Source organism: Cyclopterus lumpus, chromosome 21, assembly GCF_009769545.1.
Source record: "Cyclopterus lumpus isolate fCycLum1 chromosome 21, fCycLum1.pri, whole genome shotgun sequence".
Taxonomy (NCBI): Eukaryota; Metazoa; Chordata; class Actinopteri; order Perciformes; family Cyclopteridae; genus Cyclopterus; species Cyclopterus lumpus.
Genome location: NC_046986.1, coordinates 735001 through 759195, shown reverse-complemented (window position 1 = coordinate 759195; position 24195 = coordinate 735001). Strand labels below are relative to the sequence as shown.

Sequence of the window (24195 nt, the reverse complement as noted above, 5' to 3'; positions counted from 1 at the left end):
AGTTTTTCGGAATTACTTAATAAAGCAAAAGTATTTTTCATGAACTAAAATAACCAACTCTTTGGTATTTAGTCACTTCCCTTTGTTTGACCCCAAAGAGGATAACTTGTTTGAGGCAAAGCTCTGTTTGCTGCCTGATATTTTCATATTTTATTTATCAGTCCCTTCTCACTAAACCGTGTTAATGTGCTGTTTGCAGAAAGCGTACACTTCCGCCTGGGAGAAGGACAAGATCAACCTCCACATCATGCCGGACACGCCAGAGATCATCCTGGCCAAGCAGAACAAAATTAACACCAGTCTGGTAACGCAGTCGCTCATCATGTAGCTGGATATCACAAACGATCATATCAGTGATTGGTAGCTGCATATATTTATATGTATATATATCAGACACCCTAACTATATCATTCCTTTCCCCCAGAAACAATATCGTGAAGGCTATATGGACGCCATAAACAAAGGCTACTACCTTCCCAAAGATGCCATTTCTGTGTTGGCAGCCAGGGCCTCCCGAAACATCATCAGTGACGTGAGTGAACCTCTCGTTTTCACATTCGCTTCACAAGCTGAGTTCTTCTGTGGCATTTATTATTATTATTTATTTATTTGTTGTCAATAAAACTAATCCATTCCAAAATGTTCAGTACAAATACAAGGCCGGTTACCGGAAGCAATGCGGCCATCACATCGGCGCGCTCAGCATCCAGGACGACCCTCTGATGATGTTGGCCGCCAACGCAGCCAAGATCTCCAGCGACAACATCTACAAGAAGGACTTCAACATGACCAAGACCAAGTACAACCTGCCCGTGGACATGCTGACCATCGAGCTGGCCAAGAAGTGCCAGCAGCAAGTCAATGACTTCAACTACAGGACTCATCTGCACCAGTGGACCTGCCTGCCGGACTCCACCGACGTGGTCCAGGCCAGGAAGGCCTACGACCTGCAGAGCGACGTGAGTACATGAACAGCTGGAGAGGAGTCTTATCGTACTTTGTGTTCCTAACCAAGCCAACGCACTCTCAGGCTTCGTTGATGGTCAGATCCGTCCCTTGTTGTGAACCGACAACTGCGTCCAACCAATTGAATGAAAATCAAATTTTTGTAGGCATCCTGCAGTCGGACAAATTAATAAATGAACTTTATCCTGCTTTTTTTGACAAAATGTGCTCTACAATTCAGCAGCAAAAACACAAGTTTAAAAACCATACCCATACACAAAGAGGAATGGAGCATACAGGTGTTTCTATTTCCTAAAACTGAGACTAAAACCAGACAGCTGTTAGTCATGGGCTATATCAATAAGCAACATTCTTGTCAGCAAGTCTAATAGACCAATATCACAGCCGACATTTCCCAGCAAGTTAAGGAGCTTTAAACATTTAATTAAAGCTGTTTCTGGGTCAGTGTTTCAGTTGAACCGGTGACGTGTTAACTGGTGACTTTCAGGCAAATAGTAACTCAAGTATATCGTTGGTAGATAATAATAAAACAACACATATGAGGATGTATTGAAGGGACACCCACATGAGTCACCAGTTAACACGGTCACTGTTGAGACTGAATCACCAGCTGTTCAATGTCCATTTTACAAATGTGAAAGGTTGCTGTGTTTAGGTTGAACTTCTTGGATGATTATATCCTCACATAGATCTGCATGTGTCGACTTATGTCATCATTGTTTACAAAAGGGTCTTTATTTAAAGGCTTTATCATTTTAGGCCATTCTGGCTAAAAGTAGCATCCCCAAAGGTGTTTTTGTGGTGACTTTGGAAACAGTTAAACAAGCAGCTGTGGAGAATCTCCAGCTTCCTGGAGGATCAGAACATTTTGGGAGTCTGAGTTATGAAAGGGAGTGAGGCGTTTAGTGCTTTAAAAACTAAGAGAAAGACTTGAAGGAAGGATGCAGGAAGCCAGTGTAGGATTTGATCAAAACAGGAGGTATATTTTAATGTTATAAGAGTGGTCAAGACGACTATAAGCACAAAGGATTGTTTTCAGTGTCTTTCTGGTTCACCTTCACTATATTGGTGCAACAAGCTTTCTGGTTCCTCACTTGTGTTCCTCACTGTCTACGGACACAAAACGCACAGGAACACAACAGTGTTAGCTGTGGTTTGACCTGCTTCCTGTTCTCCAGGCCGTGTACAAATCTGACATGGAGTGGCTTAGAGGATGCGGCTGGTCGCCTCACGACTCTGTGGACGTCGTCAAAGCCAGAAACGCTCAGGCCATCATCAACGAGAGGCTCTACCGCCAGCCCCCGAGCTCCGTGAAGTTCACCAGCGTGGTCGACCTCCCGGAGATTGTCTTGTCCAAGCAGAACGCTGCCAACATAAGCGACGTAAGCGGCGGCGTGTTTAGACCTGAACGTGTTCTATCTTCCTGAATCAGAAGCTCATGCTGTTTCTTTGTGTCTTTGTGACAGTGGAAGTACAGGGAAGTCTGGGATAAAGACAAGCTCTCCTTTCACCTGCCACCGGACACGCCCACCTTAGTGCTGTCCAAAGCCAACGCCATCAGCATCAGCAACGTACGTCAGCCATCGGCACGAGAGCTCGTAGAACTTTACATAAATATCTTCAAAGTGTATACGTGATCGCTGCTGACGACACATTAAGTGTGATTTTTGTAATCATATTTTCTTGCTGTGTCCAGAAACTGTACACAAAGGCATGGGACGACCAGAAGGCCAAAGGCTACCACATCAAGGAGGATGCTATCGCCGTGCTGAAGGCTAGAGCCTCCAGAGATATCATTAGTGATGTAAGAAGGGAACGTTTAACCTCAGATTCAGAAATGAGACACCACTTTCTTTGCTTTTTGTTTGCTTTTTTTGTCATTCAGTCTTTTCGTCTCTTTGCTTTCTTTCTTTTTAGTACAAGTACCACGCAGGGTACCGCAAGCAGGTGGGCCACCACATCGGCGCTCGCTGCGTCCAGGACGACCCTCTGATCATGCTGGCTCTAAACTCAGCCAAGATCGCCAGCGACGCCCTGTACAAGAAGGACTTCAACAAGTCCAAGACCAAGTTCAACCTGCCGCCGGACATGTTGAATCTTGAGCTGGCCAAGAAGTGCCAGATCCAAGTCAACGACTTCAACTACAGGACTCATCTGCACCAGTGGACCTGCCTGCCGGACTCCACCGACGTGGTCCAGGCCAGGAAGGCCTACGACCTGCAGAGCGACGTAGGTTTATGGTCGCGCTTGTGGAGAGGCGATATGTATACTCTCACTTTGTGATTATTTTCTGTATAAAGACTTTTTGCTGCGGTGGACACACAGAAGCATGTGATCTGTTTCCTCAGGCCGTGTACAAAGCTGATCTGGAGTGGCTACGTGGATGTGGGTGGATGCCTCACGAGTCTGTGGAGGTGATGAAGGTGAAGCACGCGCAGAAGGTCCTGGCTGAAGTAAGTCACACCACAATTTTGCATAAAAAAGAAATAAGATAGGAGTGAAAGAGCTGAATTATTGTTCTTGTGTGTCTTTCTTGCTGTTTTACAGAGAGGATACCGGGTCAAGTTGGATGATCAGAAGTTCACAGTTCCGACTGACAGAATCGACATGATTTGTTACAAGAATGCGGCCAACGTCCTCAACGAGGTGAATTACAACATTTCATTCATTTCTGTAAAGACATTATTTTTATTTTGTTAATTTTTGTCCTGCATTAGAAAAGTGGGCAGTTAAAACAACTTTAGAGCTAATAAAACATTGGCCAAGTCTCAGGGAGAAAAAAACACTGAATTTGTCCCACAAAAAAAGGCTTGTTATTTTTGTATGATTGTTAAAAAATAAAACATCATACAGACAATTGTTTTGAAAGTTCCTAAAAAATAGCATTACAAAATCTGCTCAAAATTCATCTAAATTGCCTGTTTTATGCAAGTTTCCTACAGTTATTGTGTAAAGTTAGATTAACTGTACAGTTTATCAGCTGTAAACTAAAGTAGTCAAATAAATGTTGTGGAGGAAAAAGAGACCAAAATAAACAATTGACCAGTGCATGAAGAACGAGGTTCTTTCCGTTCTCGCCATTTCAATCATTAAGTAATCTGACTAAGTGATTTCATGGACATTTCATATTACATTTAATGCATAACAATTACAGTTCATAAAACGTGTACAAATACATAATTGTGTGAATGTAAGTCATCAAATGGGGATCTATCAGTTCAAAGGTGTTATCTATCTATTCATCTGTAGTCAGGAAGAAAGGTTACGGTAGAGGTTGGCAACCACTTTGGTAAAGCTTGGCCTCACAGAAGTGTGTTTCTGGGAACTGAATTGTGGTCTCTCTGCTCAGGCTAAATACCGCGAGGCCTGGCACAACGACAAGACCAAGTTCACGGTGCTGGACACCCCAATTATGGCCACAGCCAGAGAGGTGGCGAAGAACATTCACCCGGTAAGACAAGTCAACAATACTTTGTGCCAAATGGGCATCGCATCATCATGAACCCTCACCACTCTGTCCATCTCTTGCAGAAACTGTACACCAAAGCTTGGGATTCGGCCAAGGCCACCGGCTACTTCATGCCTGGAGATGCCGTTCCCATCAAGCAGTGCATCCAAACGAGTAAAGTGCAGAGTCAAGTGAGTGTTGGGGACAAAGTTGCGTTTTCCGCAATAAGAACTGTTGTTCTGAGATGGTTTCTGTCCGTCCCGTAGCACAAGTACCTGGAGAGCTACCGCAAGCAGGTGGGCCACCACATCGGAGCCCTCAGCGTCCATGACGACCCTCTGATCATGCTGGCTCTGAACTCGGCCCGGATCGCCAGCGACGCCCTCTACAAGAAGGACTTCAACGACTCCAAGACCAAGTTCAACCTGCCCGTGGACATGCTGCAGTTTGAGCTGGCCAAGAAGTGCCAGATCCAAGTCAACGACGACCTCTACAGAACCCGTCTGCACAACTGGACCTGTATGCCGGACCAGACCGATGTCATACAGGCCCGCAAAGCCTATGATCTCCAAAGCGATGTGAGTGCTCCTCCCGGGACTCTCACGCACTCAGACAGGTTATTTTTAAATGAACGATTAATCAATTTCCAGAAAGAAAAGGCTCCTTTGTGATATTCAGGAGATTAGGATCAAAAGTTTCTCCTGAATAGAAAGAAAGTGATCAGTAGACAAATGTATTGTCTCATAAAGAATAACTACAGTGAAGATAAAAACACAGTTAGAACATTACCATTCATCCCCGGTAACAGACCTTGTTTGTTGGGATGCACTCTTTAGTTTATTTATGGAGCTTTTAAATCCAGCTTCTCAGGGAAAGCACCAACGGGTGTTCATAAGAAGATGTCAAGATGTCGCTCAAACGGTTGCATTTCTAGCTAGAATCACTATTCGTATTTGTGAATATATTAAAAATAATTGTATTAGGATTTTAGAGACCCCTGAAATTTAGCAATCAAGGCTTTCAGGTGTCGATCCAGACCGCTCATGTTTTCAAGGTTTCAAAGGAACCTTCCTTGTAGCAGATTTTATTTGCCGAGCCTGCAGCTGTATATTTGGTGTCTTTTAAACCCATGAGGGTCAATCAATCAATCATCCAATGAACTGTAGCTCAACATCTTGCTTCCTGTCTTCAGAATGTGTACAAGGCTGACATGGAATGGCTTCGTGGCTGTGGTTGGGTGGCGGCTGAATCTGTTGACCATGTCAAGGTCCGGAAGGCCCAGGAGATCATCAACGAGGTGGGTGAACCTCACATTCAGTCTTTCAGCACCTTTTTCCAGCCAGTTGGTTTGTGTCTCACCTCCGTTTGTTTCTCACTCCAGAGGCACTACAAGAAGCATGCCAAAGACTGCTTTTCCAAGTTCACCCTGATTGTGGACCGTCCTGAGCTCATCTTGGCGAGGATAAATGATGCAAACCTCAGTGATGTAAGGAGGAACAATTACATCTATTTTAAACATCTTAATTTAAAAGTAGCTTGGTAATGAAAAGTGATCAACTGTGTTTGCTTCCTGTTGCAGCTGAAGTACAAGGAGACCTTCAATGCAGAAAAGGGTCACTATATTGGTTCAGAAGACACTCCTCAACTGGCTCACAGCAGGGAGGTGTCCAAGAACATCAGTGAGGTAATACATTTATAAAGTATTTAGTAGTGCAATCATTGCTGTGATGTTATGTATATATTTATATATATATATATATATATATATATATATATATATATATATATAGAGAGAGAGAGAGAGAGAGAGAGAGAGAGAGATCTATATAAATATAAATATATATATATATATATATACACTGTATATATAGATCTATATATATTTAGATATTAGCCTTGTTTTACACTTTGTGCCTGTGTGATTTCAGAAACTCTACAAACAGCAATGGGACAAGTCGAAGGCTACCGGCTACCAGCTGGACCATCAGTACATCCCACTGGTCAGCGGCAAGAAGGGCAGGGAGATCATCAGTGATGTAAGTGTCTTCTTTTTAGAAACACAAAAGCACATGGAATCAAACAGTTGAGACTCTTATTATTCTGGATCCTTCTAGGCCAAGTACCATGATGTACATGAGAAGGCCAAGGGTCACTACATGGCTGGGACGCTGGTGGACTTCCCCGAGGTGATGCGCTGTGGACAGCAGGAGAAGAACAAGGGACTGGTAAGATATCACAAGCACTTTTTGTATTTGGCTCATACAATCACCTATTGGTTTGTCCACCACCTTTAACACATGAAGCATAGACTTCTATACAACCAGTGGAGTCTCCCCCTGGTGGTCAGGAGAGAGAATGCAGCTTTAACACATGAAGCATAGACTTCTATACAACCAGTGGAGTCGCCCCCTGGTGGTCAGGAGAGAGAATGCAGCTTTAACACATGATTACCTCTTTTTTAAGGGACATGTTGGTAGGAACAATGTCAATAACTTGGTCTGAATGTCTTCTCAGAGGATCTACACGAAGGACTACCACCACAACAAGACCAAGAACCACCTCCCACCCGACGTCATCGCCAACAAGGTTGCTAAGCGGTGCCAGGACATGCTGAGCGACGTCCTCTACCGCACCTACCTGCACCAGTGGACATGCCACCCTGACCAGGAGGACGTCATCCGGGCCCGCAAGACCAACGAGATTCTCAGTGATGTAGGTTCTTCTTCAGGGTTCATCTGCTATATATATATATATATATATATATATATATATATATATATATATATATATATATATATATGATGAAAAGCTCTCTTATTTAAAATTACAGTGAGGAACTTCTAACTGGTCCTGAACCAGTCTCAGTTTGGTCCTGGTCCTCTATAGACCTCCATCAGTAAACAAGACCATCAGAGAGAAGATGTTCTGTTTCTATAGAGTTCTTCTTAACAACTGCCTGGTGGTCTGAAACACTACTGCCAAACTAAATTAAAGTCTCAACTCAGGTGTTCTCTCCATTACTGAACAGGTGTTCTACAAGGATGACCTGAACTGGATGAAGGGAATGGGTTGCTTTGTCTGGGACACGCCGGAGATCGTCCGGGCCAAGAAGTCCTACGAGCTGCAGAGTGACGTGAGTAATGTTCTTCACCTTCATGTGATCCACTCTTAACTCTCTACTCACGTGTCCTATTCTCCCTTTCAGCTTCAATACAGACACGAGGCCAAGAAAGAGTTCAACAACTACTCCATCGTGACCGACACCCCGGCCTACGTGACCGCTGTCCTGGGCAACACCTGGGCCAGTGATGTGAGTGAGCTATTCAAAACCACAAAACATAACGTCTGAGTCTGAAATGGCCGACCGAGTGCGTTAATTCACCGCTTGTCGTCGACAGCTCAACTACAGGGAGGCGTATCACAAGGAGAAGCACCTGTACACCACCGTCCTGGACACGTACGACTATGCCAGATGCCACGACTTCAAGCACTTCTTCAGCAACGTAAGATAAGCTGCCTCTCCTTCGGCTGCACAGCTCTGTGAGCGGTGACGTCATGTTGGTTTCTTTGGGCTCTTCCAGAAAGAGTACAGCGCCGCCTGGGACAAGATCAAAGCCAAGAGCTACCGGATTCCCCACGACTCGCACGCCATGCAGCACGCCAAACAGCAGAAGATCATCCTCAGCGGCGTGAGTTCCACTTCCTGTTCGTTCCACTTCCTGTTCGTTCCACTTCCTGTTCGTTCCACGCCCATCCTGTGCTTTGGTGTTTGGAGTCACGCAGTGTGAATCCTTGTGTTCCTTTTAGGTGAAGTACAAGCAGGATTACGAGAAGTTCAAATCCCTCTACAGTCTGCCCAAGTGCCTCGAGGATGATCCCAACACCGCCCGCTGCGTCCGAGCTGGAAAGCTGGTCCTGGACGTAAGTGGAGTCCGCCGAGCCATGGCTTCGCCCACATGTCTGCAGCTGTCTGTCAAGGAGGAGACTAAAGCCGGGGTTGTCCTTCTTTCTAGCGTCTCTACAGGGAGGACTACGAGAAGACCAAGGCCAAGAACCACATCCCACCAGACATGCTGGATATCCTGTCTGCCCGCAAAACCCAGTCCTCTGTCAGCGAGATCAACTACCGCAAGCACCTGCATCAGTGGATTTGCCTCCCTGACATGCAGGTGTACACGCAGGCACGCAAGGTCAACGAGCAGCTCAGCGACGTGAGTAACCTCCTCGTCTGAAGACTTCTTATTCAAACCCTGTTTATCTGTACAATGCACAATATTACCATGTCCACTTCATCTTATTCTCTACATTGATAAATACATTGAAAGTTCAAGCTGCACAAATACCAGAACGGCTAACATTTCCTTCTCAAAGAGTTCATCTGCCTTTTGCTCGTATTTAAATGAGCTAGTATGAAAACATTTGAGACATTTGGAGAACAATCCGCACCGTTCTTTACGAAAAGAACCGGTCGTATTCACAAAGACAACACACATTGAAGCTTTGTTGACACACAAATGCATAAAGCGCTGTTCTGCATTGTTCTCCAAAACAGCCACAGAGAACAGGAAACTCTTATCTTATGTTCATAAGCTACTTTATTACCTTTAAACTAACCCTGTCAAGTAGTACATGTGTTATAAAGAAACACCGTTTAAGATCCTGTCAAATATTTGATTTGGCTGTCTCTGTATACCTGGATGAACAAGGTGTGTTCCTCCATTAATGTCTCGGTATACCTGGATGAACAAGGTGTGTTCCTCCATTAATGTCTCTGTATACCTGGATGAACAAGGTGTGTTCCTCCATTAATGTCTCTGTATACCTGGATGAACAAGGTGTGTTCCTCCATTAATGTCTCTGTATACCTGGATGAACAAGGTGTGTTCCTCCATTAATGTCTCTGTATACCTGGATGAACAAGGTGTGTTCCTCCATTAATGTCTCTGTATACCTGGATGAACAAGGTGTGTTCCTCCATTAATGTCTCTGTATACCTGGATGAACAAGGTGTGTTCCTCCATTAATGTCTCTGTATACCTGGATGAACAAGGTGTGTTCCTCCATTAATGTCTCTGTATACCTGGATGAACAAGGTGTGTTCCTCCATTAATGTCTCTGTATACCTGGATGAACAAGGTGTGTTCCTCCACAGATCTTCTACAAGGACGACCTGAACTGGCTGAAGGGAATCGGCTGCTACGCCTGGGACACGCCGGAGATCATCCGTGTGAAGAACGCCGGAGACCTTCAGAGCGTGGTCCGCCCCCCCCCCCCACACACGTTCTCTGTTCCACACGTTCTCTGTTCCTCACGTTCTCTGTTCCTCACAGCCTCTTCTGTCTCGTCCTCTTCTGTCACGTTCTCTGTTCTTCACGTTCTCTGTTTCTCACGTCCTCTTCTGTCACGTTCTCTGTTCTTCACGTTCTCTATTCTTCACGTTCTCTGTTCCTCTCATCCTCTTTTGTCTCGTCCTCTTCTGTCACGTTCTCTGTTCTTCACGTTCTCTGTTCCTCTCATCCTCTTTTGTCTCGTCCTCTTCTGTCACGTTCTCTGTTCTTCACGTTCTCTGTTCCTCTCATCCTCTTCTGTCACGTCCTCTTCTGTCACGTTCTCTGTTCCTCACGTTCTCTGTTCCTCTCATCCTCTTCTGTCACGTCCTCTGTTCTGTCACGTTCTTTGTTCTTCACGTTCTCTATTCTTCACGTTCTCTGTTCCTCTCATCCTCTTCTGTCACGTCCTCTTCTGTCACGTTCTCTGTTCTTCACGTTCTCTATTCTTCACGTTCTCTGTTCCTCTCATCCTCTTCTGTCACGTCCTCTTCTGTCACGTTCTCTGTTCCTCACGTTCTCTGTTCCTCTCATCCTCTTCTGTCACGTTCTCTTCTGTCACGTTCTCTGTTCCTCTCGTCCTCTTCTGTCACGTTCTCTGTTCCTCACGTTCTCTGTTCCTCTCATCCTCTTCTGTCACGTTCTCTTCTGTCACGTTCTCTGTTCCTCTCGTCCTCTTCTGTCACGTTCTCTGTTCCTCTCGTCCTCTTCTGTCACGTTCTCTGTTCTTCACGTTCTCTGTTCCTCTCGTCCTCTTCTGTCACGTCCTCTGTTCTGTCACGTTCTTTGTTCCTCTCATCCTCTTGTCACGTTCTCTTCTGTCACGTTCTCTGTTCCTCACGTTCTCTGTTCTTCACGTTCTCTGTTCCTCACGTCCTCTTCTGTCACATTCTCTGTTCCTCACATTCTCTGTTCTTCACGTTCTCTTTTCCTCTCATCCTCTTCTGTCTCGTCCTCTTCTGTCACGTTCTCTGTTCTTCACGTTCTCTGTTCCTCACGTTCTCTGTTCTTCACGTTCTCTGTTCCTCACGTTCTCTGTTCTTCACGTTCTCTGTTCCTCACGTCCTCTTCTGTCACGTTCTCTGTTCCTCACATTCTCTGTTCTTCACGTTCTCTGTTCCTCACGTTCTCTGTTCTTCACGTTCTCTGTTCTTCACGTTCTCTGTTCCTCACGTCCTCTTCTGTCACGTTCTCTGTTCCTCACATTCTCTGTTCTTCACGTTCTCTGTTCTTCACGTTCTCTGTTCCTCTCATCCTCTTCTGTCTCGTCCTCTTCTGTCACGTTCTCTGTTCTTCACGTTCTCTGTTCCTCTCGTCCAGCCATCGTGACCCTGAGTGTGTTTCTGTTGCAGAACAAGTACCGAGCCAAAGGTGTGGAGTCCTTCAAGGAGTACTCGGTGGTGACGGACACGCCGGTGTACGAGACGGCCAAGCAGAACTCTCAGAACCTGAGCGACGTGAGCGTTCTCCACGTGTCCAGAACTCACTAGAACTAAATCCTGGAAAGATGAATAATAATAATCACCCCTGCTTTGTTCTCCAGCTGCACTATCGCTACGACTACAACGCCCACATCAAGGGAACCAGCAGCGCTCCGGCTGTGACCGTCGACACGGAGCGAGCCCGGCTGGCCAGCTACATCCAGAGCGACGTAAGAGCTGCTGCATGAGCACGTATTGATCCTTCTTATTGATCCTTCTTATTGATCCTTCGTGTTGATCCTTCGTATTGATCCTTCGTATTGATCCTTCTTATTGATCCTTCGTGTTGATCCTTCGTATTGATCCTTCGTATTGATCCTTCTTATTGATCCTTCGTGTTGATCCTTCGTATTGATCCTTCGTATTGATCCTTCGTATTGATCCTTCGTGTTGATCCTTCGTGTTGATCCTTCGTGTTGATCCTTCGTATTGATCCTTCTTATTGATCCTTCGTATTGATCCTTCGTATTGATCCTTCGTATTGATCCTTCGTGTTGATCCTTCGTATTGATCCTTCGTGTTGATCCTTCGTATTGATCCTTCGTGTTGATCCTTCGTATTGATCCTTCTTATTGATCCTTCGTATTGATCCTTCGTATTAATCCTTCGTATTGATCCTTCGTATTAATCCTTCGTATTGATCCTTCGTATTGATCCTTCGTATTAATCCTTCGTATTAATCCTTCGTATTAATCCTTCGTATTGATCCTTCGTATTAATCCTTCGTATTGATCCTTCGTATTGATCCTTCGTGTTGATCCTTCGTATTGATCCTTCGTATTGATCCTTTGTATTGATCCTTTGTATTGATCCTTCTTATTGATCCTTCGTGTTGATCCTTCGTATTGATCCTTCGTATTAATCCTTCGTATTAATCCTTCGTATTGATCCTTCGTATTGATCCTTCGTATTGATCCTTCGTATTGATCCTTCGTATTGATCCTTCGTATTGATCCTTTGTATTGATCCTTCTTATTGATCCTTCGTGTTGATCCTTCGTATTGATCCTTCGTATTGATCCTTCGTGTTGATCCTTCGTATTGATCCTTCTTATTGATCTTTCGTATTGATCCTTCGTATTGATCCTTTGTATTGATCTTTCTTATTGATCCTTCGTGTTGATCCTTCGTATTGATCCTTCGTATTGATCCTCTATACCTATTGATCCTTCGTATTGATCCTTCGTATTGATCTTTCGTATTGATCTTTCGTATTGATCCTTCGTATTGATCCTTCTTATTGATCTTTCGTATTGATCTTTCGTATTGATCCTTCGTATTGATCCTTCGTATTGATCTTTCGTATTGATCCTTCGTATTGATCCTTCGTATTGATCTTTCGTATTGATCCTTCGTATTGATCTTTCGTATTGATCCTTCGTATTGATCCTTCGTATTGATCCTTCGTGTTGATCCTTCATATTGATCCTTCGTATTGATCCTTCGTATTGATCCTTCGTATTGATCCTTCGTATTGATCTTTCGTATTGATCCTTCGTATTGATCTTTCGTATTGATCTTTCGTATTGATCCTTCGTATTGATCTTTCGTATTGATCCTTCGTGTTGATCCTTCGTATTGATCCTTCGTGTTGATCCTTCATATTGATCCTTCGTATTGATCCTTCGTATTGATCCTCTATACCTATTGATCCTTCGTATTGATCCTTCGTATTGATCCTTCGTATTGATCCTTCGTATTGATCCTTCGTGTTGATCCTTCGTATTGATCCTTCGTATTGATCCTCTATACCTATTGATCCTTCGTATTGATCCTTTGTATTGATCCTTTGTATTGATCCTTCGTATTGATCCTTCGTGTTGATCCTTCGTGTTGATCCTTCGTGTTGATCCTTCGTATTGATCCTTCGTATTGATCCTTCGTATTGATCCTTCGTATTGATCCTTCGTATTGATCCTCTATACCTATTGATCCTTCGTATTGATCCTTCGTATTGATCCTCTATACCTATTGATCCTTCGTATTGATCCTTCGTGTTGATCCTTCGTATTGATCCTTCGTGTTGATCCTTCATGTTGATCCTTCGTATTGATCCTTCGTATTGATCCTTCGTATTGATCCTTCGTGTTGATCCTTCGTATTGATCCTTCATGTTGATCCTTCGTGTTGATCCTTCTTATTGATCCTTCGTATTGATCCTTCGTATTGATCTTTCGTATTGATCCTTCGTATTGATCCTTCGTATTGATCCTTCGTATTGATCCTTTGTATTAATCCTTCGTATTGATCCTTCTTATTGATCCTTCGTATTGATCCTTTGTATTAATCCTTCGTATTGATCCTTCGTATTGATCCTTCGTATTGATCCTTCGTGTTGATCCTTCGTATTGATCCTTCTTATTGATCCTTCGTATTGATCCTTCGTATTGATCCTTCGTGTTGATCCTTCGTATTGATCCTTCGTATTGATCCTTCGTATTGATCCTTCGTATTGATCCTTCGTGTTGATCCTTCGTATTGATCCTTCGTGTTGATCCTTCGTATTGATCCTTCGTATTGATCCTTCTTATTGATCCTTCGTATTGATCCTTTGTATTGATCCTTCGTGTTGATCCTTCGTATTGATCCTTCTTATTGATCCTTCGTATTGATCCTTCTTATTGATCCTTCGTGTTGATCCTTCGTATTGATCCTTCGTGTTGATCCTTCGTATTGATCCTTCGTGTTGATCCTTCGTATTGATCCTTCTTGTTGATCCTTCGTATTGATCCTTCTTGTTGATCCTTCGTATTGATCCTTCTTATTGATCCTTCGTATTGATCCTTCGTATTGATCCTTCGTATTGATCCTTCGTATTGATCCTTCGTGTTGATCCTTCGTGTTGATCCTTCGTATTGATCCTTCGTATTGATCCTTCGTATTGATCCTTCGTATTGATCCTTCGTGTTGATCCTTCGTATTGATCCTTCGTATTGATCCTTCTTGTTGATCCTTCGTATTGATCCTTCGTATTGATCCTTCGTATTGATCCTTCGTGTTGATCCTTCGTATTGATCCTTCGTATTGATCCTTCTTGTTGATCCTTCGTGTTGATCCTTCGTGTTGATCCTTCGTATTGATCCTTCGTATTGATCCTTCTTGTTGATCCTTCGTATTGATCCTTCGTATTGATCCTTCTTGTTGATCCTTCGTATTGATCCTTCGTATTGATCCTTCGTGTTGATCCTTCGTATTGATCCTTCGTATTGATCCTTCTTGTTGATCCTTCGTATTGATCCTTCGTATTGATCCTTCTTGTTGATCCTTCGTATTGATCCTTCGTATTGATCCTTCGTGTTGATCCTTCTTGTTGATCCTTCTTGTTGATCCTTCGTATTGATCCTTCTTGTTGATCCTTCGTATTGATCCTTCGTATTGATCCTTTTTGTTGATCCTTCGTATTGATCCTTCGTATTGATCCTTCTTGTTGATCCTTCGTATTGATCCTTCGTATTGATCCTTCGTATTGATCCTTCGTATTGATCCTTCGTATTGATCCTTCGTATTGATCCTTCGTGTTGATCCTTCGTATTGATCCTTCGTATTGATCCTTCGTATTGATCCTTCGTATTGATCCTTCGTATTGATCCTTCGTATTGATCCTTCGTATTGATCCTTCGTATTGATCCTTCGTATTGATCCTTCGTATTGATCCTTCGTATTGATCCTTCGTGTTGATCCTTCGTATTGATCCTTCGTGTTGATCCTTCGTATTGATCCTTCGTATTGATCCTTCGTATTGATCCTCTATACCTATTGATCCTTCGTATTGATCCTTCGTATTGATCCTTCGTATTGATCCTTCGTATTGATCCTTCGTGTTGATCCTTCGTATTGATCCTTCGTATTGATCCTCTATACCTATTGATCCTTCGTATTGATCCTTTGTATTGATCCTTTGTATTGATCCTTCGTATTGATCCTTCGTGTTGATCCTTCGTGTTGATCCTTCGTGTTGATCCTTCGTATTGATCCTTCGTATTGATCCTTCGTATTGATCCTTCGTATTGATCCTTCGTATTGATCCTCTATACCTATTGATCCTTCGTATTGATCCTTCGTATTGATCCTCTATACCTATTGATCCTTCGTATTGATCCTTCGTGTTGATCCTTCGTATTGATCCTTCGTGTTGATCCTTCATGTTGATCCTTCGTATTGATCCTTCGTATTGATCCTTCGTATTGATCCTTCGTGTTGATCCTTCGTATTGATCCTTCATGTTGATCCTTCGTGTTGATCCTTCTTATTGATCCTTCGTATTGATCCTTCGTATTGATCTTCGTATTGATCCTTCGTATTGATCCTTCGTATTGATCCTTCGTATTGATCCTTTGTATTAATCCTTCGTATTGATCCTTCTTATTGATCCTTCGTATTGATCCTTTGTATTAATCCTTCGTATTGATCCTTCGTATTGATCCTTCGTATTGATCCTTCGTGTTGATCCTTCGTATTGATCCTTCTTATTGATCCTTCGTATTGATCCTTCGTATTGATCCTTCGTGTTGATCCTTCGTATTGATCCTTCGTATTGATCCTTCGTATTGATCCTTCGTATTGATCCTTCGTGTTGATCCTTCGTATTGATCCTTCGTGTTGATCCTTCGTATTGATCCTTCGTATTGATCCTTCTTATTGATCCTTCGTATTGATCCTTTGTATTGATCCTTCGTGTTGATCCTTCGTATTGATCCTTCTTATTGATCCTTCGTATTGATCCTTCTTATTGATCCTTCGTGTTGATCCTTCGTATTGATCCTTCGTGTTGATCCTTCGTATTGATCCTTCGTGTTGATCCTTCGTATTGATCCTTCTTGTTGATCCTTCGTATTGATCCTTCTTGTTGATCCTTCGTATTGATCCTTCTTATTGATCCTTCGTATTGATCCTTCGTATTGATCCTTCGTATTGATCCTTCGTATTGATCCTTCGTGTTGATCCTTCTTATTGATCCTTCGTGTTGATCCTTCGTATTGATCCTTCGTATTGATCCTTCGTATTGATCCTTCGTATTGATCCTTCGTGTTGATCCTTCGTATTGATCCTTCGTATTGATCCTTCTTGTTGATCCTTCGTATTGATCCTTCGTATTGATCCTTCGTATTGATCCTTCGTGTTGATCCTTCGTATTGATCCTTCGTATTGATCCTTCTTGTTGATCCTTCGTGTTGATCCTTCGTGTTGATCCTTCGTATTGATCCTTCGTATTGATCCTTCTTGTTGATCCTTCGTATTGATCCTTCGTATTGATCCTTCTTGTTGATCCTTCGTATTGATCCTTCGTATTGATCCTTCGTGTTGATCCTTCGTATTGATCCTTCGTATTGATCCTTCTTGTTGATCCTTCGTATTGATCCTTCGTATTGATCCTTCTTGTTGATCCTTCGTATTGATCCTTCGTATTGATCCTTCGTGTTGATCCTTCTTGTTGATCCTTCTTGTTGATCCTTCGTATTGATCCTTCTTGTTGATCCTTCGTATTGATCCTTCGTATTGATCCTTTTTGTTGATCCTTCGTATTGATCCTTCGTATTGATCCTTCTTGTTGATCCTTCGTATTGATCCTTCGTATTGATCCTTCTTGTTGATCCTTCGTATTGATCCTTCGTGTTGATCCTTCGTGTTGATCCTTCGTGTTGATCCTTCGTGTTGATCCTTCGTATTGATCCTTCGTGTTGATCCTTCGTATTGATCCTTCTTGTTGATCCTTCGTATTGATCCTTCTTGTTGATCCTTCGTGTTGATCCTTCGTGTTGATCCTTCTTGTTGATCCTTCGTATTGATCCTTCGTGTTGATCCTTCGTATTGATCCTTCGTATTGATCCTTCTTGTTGATCCTTCGTATTGATCCTTCGTGTTGATCCTTCGTATTGATCCTTCGTATTGATCCTTCTTATTGATCCTTCGTATTGATCCTTCGTGTTGATCCTTCGTGTTGATCCTTCGTATTGATCCTTCTTGTTGATCCTTCGTGTTGATCCTTCTTATTGATCCTTCGTATTGATCCTTCATGTTGATCCTTCGTATTGATCCTTCTTGTTGATCCTTCTTGTTGATCCTTCTTATTGATCCTTCGTGTTGATCCTTCGTATTGATCCTTCGTATTGATCCTTCGTGTTGATCCTTCGTATTGATCCTTCTTGTTGATCCTTCGTATTGATCCTTCTTGTTGATCCTTCGTGTTGATCCTTCGTGTTGATCCTTCGTATTGATCCTTCGTATTGATCCTTCTTGTTGATCCTTCGTATTGATCCTTCGTATTGATCCTTCGTGTTGATCCTTCGTATTGATCCTTCGTATTGATCCTTCGTGTTGATCCTTCGTGTTGATCCTTCGTATTGATCCTTCGTATTGATCCTTCGTATTGATCCTTCGTATTAATCCTTCGTATTGATCCTTCGTATTAATCCTTCGTATTGATCCTTCGTATTAATCCTTCGTGTTGATCCTTCGTGTTGATCCTTCGTATTGATCCTTCGTATTGATCCTTCGTATTAATCCTTCGTATTGATCCTTCGTGTTGATCCTTCGTATTGATCCTTCGTATTGATCCTTCGTATTAATCCTTCGTATTGATCCTTCGTATTAATCCTTCGTATTGATCCTTCATATTGATCCTTCGTATTGATCCTTCGTATTGATCCTTCGTATTAATCCTTCGTATTGATCCTTCGTATTAATCCTTCGTATTGATCCTTCATATTGATCCTTCGTATTGATCCTTCGTATTAATCCTTCGTATTGATCCTTCGTGTTGATCCTTCGTATTAATCCTTCGTGTTGATCCTTCGTATTAATCCTTCGTATTGATCCTTCGTATTGATCCTTCGTGTTGATCCTTCATATTGATCCTTCATATTGATCCTTCATATTAATCCTTCGTATTGATCCTTCGTATTAATCCTTCGTGTTGATCCTTCATATTGATCCTTCATATTGATCCTTCATATTAATCCTTCGTATTGATCCTTCGTATTGATCCTTCGTATTGATCCTTCATATTGATCCTCCATACATATTGATCCTTCATATTGATCCTTCCTATTGATCCTTCATATTGATCCTCCATACATATTGATCCTTCATATTGATCCTCCATACGTATTGATCCTTCATATTGATCCTCCATACGTATTGATCCTTTCAAAACCAATGGAAGATAAAAAACACTTTAAATACATGCAACATTATGCCATCAGTTAAGAAAAAGACAGATTATCATCATATATATATATATATATATATACACTGTAAGAACATAGTGCCATGACTGTGATTTCTGCTCCACATAAGACAGAAAAAAGGAGTGTCTTTGGGCAGAACCGGTCTCTGGAGGCACTCAAATAACCTTTCAAACACCTCTTGACTCTCTAACCTTCTCAGCTTGTCCTCTTGTCTTCTCCCAGAACTGGTACAAGGAGGCCAACAAGAACCAGATGCCCACCGGCTACTCCCTCCCCCACGACACCCCTCTCATCAAGCAGGCTAAGCTGAACAGCACTGTCACCAGCTATGTGAGTCCAGCACAACAACAACTGTTTGCCAACGGAGGTTTTTTCTTTTGCTTGGTCTGGATCATCTTGAGCTTTTATGTGTGCAGGTGAAGTACAAGGAAGCCTACGAGATGATGAAAGCGAAGGCCTACACTCTTCACCCAGAGGGCGTCGACTTCGTCACCTCAAGAAAGGCCAACAAGATCACCAACAATGTAAGATTATGATGCGTTCAGGCTCCGCTCAGTGAACATGAGTACTGACTGAAGGTAAATGATAACGTTCTCATGATGCGTTCAGGCTCTGCTCAGTGAACATGAGTACTGGCTGAAGGTACATGATAACGTTCTCATGATGCGTTCAGGCTCTGCTCAGTGAACATGAGTACTGGCTGAAGGTAAATGATAACGTTCTCATGATGCGTTCAGGCTCTGCTCAGTGAACATGAGTACTGGCTGAAGGTAAATGGTAACGTTCTCATGATGCGTTCAGGCTCCGCTCAGTGAACATGAGTACTGGCTGAAGGTAAATGATAACGCTCTCATGATGCGTTCAGGCTCTGCTCAGTGAACATGAGTACTGGCTGAAGGTAAATGATAACGCTCTCATGATGCGTTCAGGCTCTGCTCAGTGAACATGAGTACTGGCTGAAGGTAAATGTTAACATTCTCATGATGCGTTCAGGTGTAATCTAGTAAAATGTAGTGTTGGTGGTGAACTAGAATAAATCCAGATGTTTTCACATGAATATAAAATAGATATTAGATTAATTATTATGTTTAACTTCCTAAAGCTCTGAGCTCATTAATAACTTCATTAATACCAAGAATGAGGATAAATATAACAATATATTTTATTTACTTATCATTTGAATTGTGTGTTTTTATGAAGAGAAAAACACTATAAATTACTATAACAAAGTTAAAGTACAACATTTAGAAGTTTTGATGGTTTCCTGACTTCAGAGAGTTGAAAACGGTCTCATATGTTGTCTTCTTTCCTTCCTCCCTTCCTTCCTCCCTTCCTCCCTTCCTCCCTCCCTTCCTCCCTCCCTTCCTCCCTTCCTTCCTTCTTTCCTCCCTTCCTCCCTTCCTCCCTCCCTTCCTTCCTCCCTCCCTCCCTTCCTCCCTTCCTCCCTCCCTCCCTCCCTCCCTCCCTCCCTTCCTCCCTACCTCCCTTCCTCCCTCCCTCCCTCCCTTCCTCCCTCCCTCCCTCCCTCCCTCCCTCCCTCCCTCCCTCCCTCCCTCCCTCCCTCCCTTCCTCCCTCCCTTCCTCCCTTCCTCCCTTCCTCCCTCCCTCCCTCCCTTCCTCCCTCCCTTCCTCCCTTCCTTCCTTCCTTCCTCCCTTCCTCCCTTCCTCCCTCCCTCCCTCCCTCCCTTCCTCCCTCCCTTCCTCCCTCCCTCCCTTCCTCCCTCCCTCCCTCCCTTCCTCCCTCCCTCCCTCCCTCCCTTCCTCCCTTCCTCCCTCCCTCCCTCCCTCCCTTCCTCCCTCCCTTCCTCCCTTCCTCCCTTCCTCCCTCCCTCCCTCCCTTCCTCCCTCCCTTCCTCCCTTCCTTCCTTCTTTCCTCCCTTCCTCCCTTCCTCCCTCCCTCCCTCCCTCCCTTCCTCCCTCCCTTCCTCCCTCCCTCCCTCCCTCCCTCCCTCCCTTCCTCCCTCCCTCCCTCCCTCCCTTCCTCCCTTCCTCCCTCCCTTCCTCCCTCCCTTCCTCCCTCCCTCCCTTCCTCCCTCCCTTCCTCCCTTCCTCCCTCCCTCCCTCCCTCCCTTCCTCCCTTCCTCCCTTCCTCCCTCCCTTCCTCCCTCCCTTCCTCCCTCCCTCCCTTCCTCCCTCCCTTCCTCCCTTCTTTCCTCCCTCCCTCCCTCCCTCCCTTCCTCCCTTCTTTCCTCCCTCCCTCCCTCCCTCCCTTCCTCCCTCCCTCCCTTCCTTCCTCCCTCCCTCCCTCCCTTCCTCCCTTCCTCCCTTCCTCCCTCCCTTCCTCCCTCCCTTCCTCCCTCCCTCCCTCCCTTCCTCCCTTCCTCCCTCCCTTCCTCCCTCCTTTCCTCCCTCCCTCCCTCCCTCCCTTCCTCCCTTCCTCCCTCCCTTCCTCCCTCCCTCCCTTCCTCCCTCCCTCCCTTCCTCCCTCCCTTCCTCCCTTCTTTCCTCCCTCCCTCCCTCCCTTCCTCCCTCCCTCCCTCCCTCCCTTCCTCCCTCCCTTCCTCCCTCCCTTCCTCCCTTCTTTCCTCCCTCCCTCCCTTCCTCCCTTCCTCCCTCCCTCCCTTCCTCCCTCCCTCCCTCCCTCCCTACCTCCCTTCCTCCCTCCCTCCCTCCCTTCCTCCCTCCCTTCCTCCCTTCCTCCCTTCCTCCCTCCCTCCCTCCCTCCCTTCCTCCCTCCCTTCCTCCCTCCCTTCCTCCCTTCCTTCCTTCTTTCCTCCCTTCCTCCCTTCCTCCCTCCCTTCCTCCCTCCCTCCCTCCCTCCCTTCCTCCCTCCCTTCCTCCCTTCCTCCCTTCCTCCCTCCCTCCCTCCCTCCCTTCCTCCCTCCCTTCCTCCCTCCCTTCCTCCCTTCCTTCCTTCTTTCCTCCCTTCCTCCCTTCCTCCCTCCCTTCCTCCCTCCCTCCCTCCCTCCCTCCCTCCCTTCCTCCCTCCCTCCCTCCCTCCCTCCCTTCCTCCCTCCCTTCCTCCCTCCCTCCCTTCCTCCCTCCCTTCCTCCCTTCTTTCCTCCCTCCCTCCCTTCCTCCCTCCCTTCCTCCCTCCCTCCCTTCCTCCCTCCCTCCCTCCCTTCCTTCCTCCCTCCCTTCCTCCCTTCTTTCCTCCCTCCCTTCCTCCCTCCCTTCCTCCCTTCCTCCCTCCCTTCCTCCCTCCCTTCCTCCCTCCTTTCCTCCCTCCCTCCCTCCCTCCCTTCCTCCCTTCCTCCCTCCCTTCCTCCCTTCTTTCCTCCCTCCCTTCCTCCCTCCCTTCCTCCCTCCCTCCCTTCCTCCCTCCCTCCCTCCCTTCCTCCCTTCTTTCCTCCCTCCCTCCCTCCCTCCCTCCCTCCCTCCCTCCCTCCCTCCCTCCCTTCCTACCTACCTACCTCCCTCCCTCCCTTCCTGCCTCCCTGCCTTCCTCCCTTCCTCACTTCCTCCCTCCCTCCCTCCCTCCCTCCCTTCCTCCCTCCCTCCCTTCCTCCCTCCCTTCCTCCCTCCCTCCCTCCCTCCCTCCCTACCTCCCTCCCTCCCTCCCTTCCTCCCTCCCTTCCTCCCTTCCTCCCTCCCTCCCTCCCTTCCTCCCTCCCTTCCTCCCTTCCTTCCTTCTTTCCTCCCTTCCTCCCTCCCTTCCTCCCTCCCTCCCTCCCTCCCTCCCTCCCTTCCTCCCTCCCTTCCTCCCTTCCTCCCTTCCTCCCTCCCTTCCTCCCTTCCTCCCTCCCTTCCTCCCTTCCTTCCTCCCTTCCTCCCTCCCTTCCTCCCTACCTCCCTCCCTCCCTCCCTCCCTCCCTTCCTCCCTCCCTTCCTCCCTTCCTCCCTTCCTCCCTCCCTCCCTCCCTCCCTCCCTTCCTTCCTCCCTTCCTCCCTTCCTTCCTCCCTCCCTTCCTCCCTCCCTTCCTCCCTCCCTCCCTCCCTCCCTCCCTCCCTCCCTTCCTCCCTTCCTCCCTCCCTCCCTTCCTCCCTTCCTCCCTTCCTCCCTTCCTCCCTTCCTTCCCCTCCACAGCGTCTGTATCGGGAGGATTACCACAAGCAGAAGGACAAGATCCACACGACCTACGACACGCCGGACATCAGACAAGTGAAGATGAACCAGACGCACCTGAGCGACGTAGGGAACCGCCTCCACCCGACTCCAGTCCTCCGTCACCTGTTTCCTTTCCTTTGACGCTTCTGTTTGTCCTCCTCTCGTTTGCAGCTGCGCTACAGAGAGAAGTACCACAACAGCCGAGGCCAGCTGATCTCTCTGCCCACCACGCCCCAGCTGATGCACTGTTACCACGTCAACCAGATCACCAGCGAGGTGACCGCTCGCCGGAATCGAACCGCCGAGCCGCGGCTCCGCTAAACGTTGCTTCAAATGGTTTCCTGTGTTTCTTTCGCAGCTCAAGTACAAAGAGGATCTGACGTGGCTCAGAGGACTCGGCTGCTTCCTGTACGACACGCCGGAGATGATCCACGTCCGCAACATCAACAAGCAGCGGGTACGTGGTCCAGTGTTAGTGGGAGGTTTATTAGGGTCCTCATTAGTCCTCATTGGTCCATTAGTCCAAACCCTCTGCCTACTTCCTGTGAGATGAAGCCCCTCTGTGTACTTCCTGTCTCTGACAGGTCACCTACCCGGTGGAGGCGAAGAAGAACCTGGCCAACTTCTCCGTGGTCCTGGACACGCCGGAGTACAAGCGTGTGACGGAGCTGAAGACCCACATGAGCAACGTGAGTCCATGGAGACCAATTAAGACCACCAGCTTTATGTACATCTACCCAATCATGATACACTCATCACAAGTATAACACATAGATATATATAAATGCTTTCAATGTGACGCTGCACACATAGATATATATATATATATATAAATACTCTTAATGTGCCCATATGAATATATATATAAATACTCTTAATGTGCCCATATGAATATATATATAAATACTCTTAATGTGCCCATATGAATATATATATAAATACTCTTAATGTGCCCATATGAATATATATATATAAATACTCTTAATGTGCCCATATGAATATATATAAATACTCTTAATGTGCCCATATGAATACATATATAAATACTCTTAATGTGCCCATATGAATATATATATAAATACTCTTAATGTGCCCATATGAATATATATAAATACTCTTAATGTGCCCATATGAATATATATATAAATACTCTTAATGTGCCCATATGAATATATATAAATACTCTTAATGTGCCCATATGAATATATATAAATACACATGCATGTAAATGCTTTCATCGGCGGACTCGACCCCAATCGAGGTCGATTGATTCATTCAGATGAAGTCTTGGAGAGTTTAACATCTGCAGGTTTGAGATCTGTAATCTGTCTTCTGCTCGTCTGCTTGCAGCTGATCTACAAAGCCCAGAGCAAGAAGGACATGGAGAAGGTCTCCACCACCGTGGACTCGGTGGACATCCTCAGAGCCAAATGGGCCCAGCAGCTGACCAACATTGTAGGTTCAGACCCCCCCCCCATCCCCACGGGTTGACCTCGTGCTCATCATCTCACCTTCTGTCTGCTTCTCTCCAGTTCCAGTACACCAATGTGGCCAGCAAGGAGAGGTCTCACTTCACTCAAGAGATTGAAACTCCAAACATGGGCCATGCGAGAAGAATGAAAGTGGTCTGCAGCGATGTGAGTCTTGCTGGTTCCCCGGGTCTGAAGTTAAAGTACGACGTATGAATGAAACTCCTCCGACGGTGGTTCTACTTTCCTTCTTCCCCGTAGAACAAATACAAAGACCAGTATGAGAAGATGAAGCACAGGTACACCGCCATCGCCGACACGCCGCTCCTG

General features: G+C 45.4%; 1 protein-coding gene across 1 annotated transcript in view; it reads left to right on the top strand.

Moving 5' to 3' along the window:
- The window catches only part of neb (nebulin), a 108339-nt gene that overhangs the window by 45703 nt on the left and 38441 nt on the right, over window positions 1-24195 (top strand). The window contains exons 66-101 of the mRNA XM_034561701.1: window positions 200-304; window positions 425-532; window positions 648-959; window positions 2145-2348; window positions 2433-2537; window positions 2663-2770; window positions 2884-3195; window positions 3315-3419; window positions 3514-3612; window positions 4316-4417; window positions 4498-4605; window positions 4681-4992; window positions 5607-5711; window positions 5796-5900; window positions 5994-6098; window positions 6343-6450; window positions 6529-6639; window positions 6929-7126; window positions 7443-7547; window positions 7620-7724; window positions 7813-7917; window positions 7996-8103; window positions 8222-8335; window positions 8428-8625; window positions 9567-9671; window positions 11094-11198; window positions 11285-11392; window positions 18631-18738; window positions 18825-18932; window positions 22376-22480; window positions 22568-22672; window positions 22755-22853; window positions 22981-23085; window positions 23747-23851; window positions 23929-24033; window positions 24127-24195. The exon at window positions 24127-24195 is cut by the window's right edge and continues 36 nt beyond it. Coding sequence (XP_034417592.1) covers window positions 200-304; window positions 425-532; window positions 648-959; window positions 2145-2348; window positions 2433-2537; window positions 2663-2770; window positions 2884-3195; window positions 3315-3419; window positions 3514-3612; window positions 4316-4417; window positions 4498-4605; window positions 4681-4992; window positions 5607-5711; window positions 5796-5900; window positions 5994-6098; window positions 6343-6450; window positions 6529-6639; window positions 6929-7126; window positions 7443-7547; window positions 7620-7724; window positions 7813-7917; window positions 7996-8103; window positions 8222-8335; window positions 8428-8625; window positions 9567-9671; window positions 11094-11198; window positions 11285-11392; window positions 18631-18738; window positions 18825-18932; window positions 22376-22480; window positions 22568-22672; window positions 22755-22853; window positions 22981-23085; window positions 23747-23851; window positions 23929-24033; window positions 24127-24195 — 4674 coding nt within the window. The remainder of the gene's footprint in view (window positions 1-199; window positions 305-424; window positions 533-647; window positions 960-2144; window positions 2349-2432; window positions 2538-2662; window positions 2771-2883; window positions 3196-3314; window positions 3420-3513; window positions 3613-4315; window positions 4418-4497; window positions 4606-4680; window positions 4993-5606; window positions 5712-5795; window positions 5901-5993; window positions 6099-6342; window positions 6451-6528; window positions 6640-6928; window positions 7127-7442; window positions 7548-7619; window positions 7725-7812; window positions 7918-7995; window positions 8104-8221; window positions 8336-8427; window positions 8626-9566; window positions 9672-11093; window positions 11199-11284; window positions 11393-18630; window positions 18739-18824; window positions 18933-22375; window positions 22481-22567; window positions 22673-22754; window positions 22854-22980; window positions 23086-23746; window positions 23852-23928; window positions 24034-24126) is intronic.